Source organism: Dendropsophus ebraccatus, chromosome 8, assembly GCF_027789765.1.
Source record: "Dendropsophus ebraccatus isolate aDenEbr1 chromosome 8, aDenEbr1.pat, whole genome shotgun sequence".
NCBI lineage: Eukaryota > Metazoa > Chordata > Amphibia > Anura > Hylidae > Dendropsophus > Dendropsophus ebraccatus.
The window spans coordinates 18,060,929-18,065,659 of NC_091461.1; the positions used below are offsets into that span (position 1 = coordinate 18,060,929).

Below are 4,731 nucleotides of genomic sequence, written 5' to 3' on the forward strand. Positions count from 1 at the left end.
TTCCAAGTAAATGACCGTATGTTTTGAGCCGCATGTCTATTTTTTCCCACGGCCGTAGTTTCATCCGCACATTTACAGCCGCATAAAAAATACAGCCGCACAGTTACATAGTGTGAACCTAGCCTTACAAAGTAATTTGTACTTTTGGTTTAATCCATTTCCCTCTGAAGCTGAAAAAGTTGCTGTAGTTATCTCCCTCCTTCAGGGTTCTCCACAGGATTGGGCTCTGTCTCTCCCCCCGAGGCCCAAGAGTGGAACTCCTAGGTACTTCCTAGAACTCCCAGTGTTTAATTGGAGAACTACCTCGTCAACCCTTTGACTGCGCTATTGAACTCGCTCCTTGGGTCAAATTCCCTAAAGGTCATATTTTTGATCTGTCTGCTCCAGATTCATCATAATTAATATATCAATGTGCCAATTTATCAAGGATAGTCTTTAAAAAGGACATATCTGGCATTCAGTTTGGCCTATAGGTGCAGGGTTCTTTTTTTTTTTTTTTGAGGTTTAACTTTGTGGTCACTTACAGTCTAGGTTCAAAGAATGTTAAGGGCGATGCCCTGTCTAGGAGCTTTGGTGAGCAAGATGCCCCCAAAAAAGAGCCAGAAAATATCCTCTTTCCTGGGGTTGTTGTGGCTTCCTTGTCTACCGATTTAACTCCTTCCCTCCAGGGCCAATCTTAATTTTTGGATGGAGGGGTTACGGCCCTGCATAGATTATAGGGAATTTTAAAAAATTACCTTAAAAGACCAGCGTCCAATCCCTCTGATCCTGGATATTCTCAATCAGGTGGTGGGCGCTTGGTGCTTTAATCGACCTTTGTGGCGCTTACAAATTGATACAAATCAGAGAGGGTGATGAGTGGAAGACAGCGTTTAATACTCCCAAAGGGCATTTTTAAATACCCAGTGATGCCCTTTGGCCTAAGTAAAACACACGCTGTCTTCAGCGCTTTGTAAATGACATCTTCCAAGATCTGTTTGGTCGCTTTGTGGTTTTCTACCTGGACAATATTTTCATATCCTCCCTGGATTGTTAGTCCCATCAGGAGCATGTGAGAGGAGTCCTGTCCGGGTTGGGTCAAAACTGGATATGTGCCAAGTTATCTACATGTCAGTTTGGTGTCCAGGAGGTTGGATTTTTAGGATATATACTCCACCCCAATTCAGTTAAGATGGACCCTAAAAAAGTCTCTGCAGTTATTGACTGGGCTAGACCCACCTTGTTGAAGGAAATGCAACATTTTTTAGGGTTTTTAAATTTCTACTGGAAATTTATTCTAAATTAATCCATGGTTGTCAAACCCTTAACTGGATTGACAAAAAAAATGGCCTGATCCCACCTCTTGGACGCCTGAGGCTAAGTAAGCCTTTATAACATTGAAAAAAGGTTTTTATACTACTCCAGTACTTGTCCACCCTAATCCTGAGATGCCGTTTGTTGTGAAGGTTGATGCAGTCCTGTCCCAGGGTACGGAAACTTTCACCAACTTTAGACCAGTAGTCTTCTTCTCCAGTACGATCTCTACGGCCAAAGCTAACTACGATATAGGAAATAGGGACTTGTTAGCAATCAAGTGGGCCTTTGAGGAGTGGACATACTTTCTGGAGGGTGCTCGACATCAGATGACAGTTCTTACTGACCACAAAATCTCCTATATCTCTATAATGCTAAAAGGTTGAATCCATGCAAGGCTCGCTGGGCCATATTCTTTAATGGGTTCAACTTTGTGGTCGCTTACCGTCCAGGTTCAAAGAGTGTTAAGGGAGATGCCCTCTAGGAGCTTTGGTGCAGAGATGCCCCAAATAAAGAGCCAGAAAATATCCTCTTTCTCGGGGTTGTTGTGGCTTCCTTGTCTACCGATTTAACCCCTTCCCTCCAGGGCCAATCTTCATTTTTGTGCTTTCATTTTTTCCTCCTTGTTTTTAAAAGGCCATAGCACTTGCATTTTTTAATCTACAGACCAACATGAGCCCTTATTTTTTGCAACACCAATTATACTTTACAATATCAGACTAACTTTTTCCATAAAATATGCTGCAAAACCTGAAAAATAATTATTTGTGCAGCTAAATAAAAAAAAAAAAGTGCAATTCTTTTGAGGGGGTTTTGTGTTTATGCCATTCGCCCTATGGTAAAACTGACATGTTATCTATATTCCTCAAGTCGATAAAATTACAGCAATATTTAACTTGTGTAACTTTTATTTTATTTGACGGCTTTTAAAAAATTAAAACCTTAAAAAAAAAACTAAATGTGTTTAAAATTGCTCTATTACTATCCTTATGACGCTTTTATCCTTTGATATATAAGGCTGTGTGAGGTGTCATTTTTTGCGGGATGAGAGCAGAATTCTTTGTGTGATACTTATGCTTTCATGTCTGGTAACTGCATCAGACCATAAATCCAACATGAGGGTTATGGTTATAGATGAGCGAACCTGGAGCATGCTCGAGTCCATCCGAACCCGAACGTTCGGCATTTGATTAGCGGTGGCTGCTGAACTTGGATAAAGCCCTAAGGCTATGTGGAAAACTTGGATATAGTCATTGGCTGTATCCATGTTTTCCAGACAACCTTAGAGCTTTATCCAAGTTCAGAAGCCACCGCTAATCAAATACCGAACGTTCGGGTTCGGATGGACTCGAACCCGAACCCGGTTCGCTCATCTCTTGTTATGGTCAAAGATGGAGAGGAGGGACCATGGTTTTTAGAATGTATCAGGCACATTTTCAGGAGACTTTACTAATTTGTGCATTACCGAAATATGAAGTCCACCAAGTTCAACCTGTTGTCCTGTGGGGTTGAAGAAAATCAAATAACAGCACCACTGCTGAAAAATTCAATAATCCTCATATTGGCCATTGAATCAAATATCAGTAAGTTATATAATGTTCTTACAGAAAATAATTCTCTTTTATGATTGTGCTGAAAAAGATAGGCAGGCCTATTACATTGCATAAATCGAATTATTTATTTTTATCACCAATATTGCTCAGAACCTTCTCCTCTCATTCAGCAGTATTCCCTGCACTTCTTTACAAGTCCTCCTTGATGGCATTTCTTGTCAGAGAAAGTGACCTTGCATTAGAGATATCTCATTATTTGACTTGATTCTAAGTTTACACTGCTCAGCACTGCTCTATAATGTCCTCAATGCTACTCCTGCTTCTTAGGGTCCTATTACACTGAGTGATTTTTAACGATTAAAGACTAACGATAAACGAACGCAAACGAGATTGTTTATCGTTAACCTGAAATTGTTTACCATATTACACAGAACGATAATCGTTAGTTACGATCCTTACTATGATCATTATTGCGATCGTTACTATGATCATTTATTCCTTCTGATCCCAGAAAAACAATGAACAATTTGCAATTACACTGAACGATTAGTGAAAAAACGCGGAACTTGAGCGAACGAAGGTGGAATTACAGCAAACGATTAGCGATAATGTTAGGTTCAGCTCTAAATAAACGATCAACGACATACATACATACATAATTTAATAAATGTGGGCTAAGCATGGGTTTGATTGTTGGTCCTACTATGATTCAGTCATATTACTTGTTCATATAGTCTTTTCTTAAAATATACTTTTCCATTATTCGGCACAGAGCTTTCTTCACCTCCTGATTTCTCAAGCTGTATATGAGAGGGTTGAGCATTGGGATGACTCCCGCATACAAGACAGCAAACACCTTGTCCTGGTCCATAGAATAGCTGGACTTTGGCCTCATGTTCATGCCGAACATTGTCCCATAAAACAAGAGGATGACTGTGAGATGTGAGGAGCAGGTGGAGAAGGTTTTCTGTCTTCCTTCCTTAGAGGAAATCTTCAAGATTGCTAAGATAATATACATATAGGACACCAAGGTCATCACTGATGGTACAAAGCCAATGACGGTGCCAAGTACAAGTGTTATTGTTTCTAAAGTATATGTGTCACTACAAGAAAGCTTCATAAGAGGCTTCAGATCACAGAAAAGATGGTCTACTTCATGCGATCCACAAAATGTACAAGATGAAACTAGAATGACATAAAGGATGCCCTCAAGAACTCCTACACTCCAAGATGTCAAAGACATCCAGAAACAGACCTGTAGGCTCATGAAATAAGAATAATGTAAAGGATGACATATGGCCACATAGCGATCATAGGCCATGGCCGCCAGGATGAAGAATTCCAGTACAATAAGCACTACATAAAAGAATACCTGAGTGATACAACCATTGTAGGAGATGACATGGTTCCCATTAAGAAAAGTGTCCAATAACTTAGGCAGAACCATTGTGGTGAAGGACAGATCTATTATAGACAAGTTACATAGAAGAATATACATGGGGCTGTGAAAATGGGGATCAAAGCAAAACAGAGCAGTGGTTATTGAATTCCCAGTCAATGTTCCTATGTAAAGGATGAGAAATATGAGGAATAAACCCAACTGGAAGCTCGGAAGCTCATAGAAGCCAAGGAGGACAAAACCATTGTTGGTCAAGTTTGTCACCTCCATTTTCGTCTAATAAGATGAAATGATGAATGTACATCTAGTCTTTTGCACAGATCAATGACTTCTGTAGATGCATGAATGGCTTATAGAGAATAGAAGCTATCCACCGTGTATTAATACAAGATGGATCTAATGAGAATTCACAAAAGAGATTTCAGGTTGTGGTTATAAAGCTCCCGGGAATGACAGCCACCGGGATCGGTAATGATAAAGATATTT

At 39.9% G+C, this 4,731-nt stretch overlaps 1 protein-coding gene across 1 annotated transcript; it reads right to left on the reverse strand.

Moving 5' to 3' along the window:
* Positions 1-3,564: 3,564 nt before the first annotated feature.
* On the reverse strand, positions 3,565-4,515 carry LOC138799986 (olfactory receptor 5AR1-like). The gene has a single exon (XM_069981792.1). It carries the CDS (start codon positions 4,513-4,515, stop codon positions 3,565-3,567), a length of 951 nt encoding a protein of 316 aa, XP_069837893.1.
* Between the last annotated feature and the right edge of the window lie 216 nt (positions 4,516-4,731).

Coding starts and splice junctions, on each gene's coding strand:
- LOC138799986 (XM_069981792.1), bottom strand. CDS start 4,515: ATGGAGGTGACAAACTTGACCAACAATGGTTTTGTCCTCCTTGGCTTC.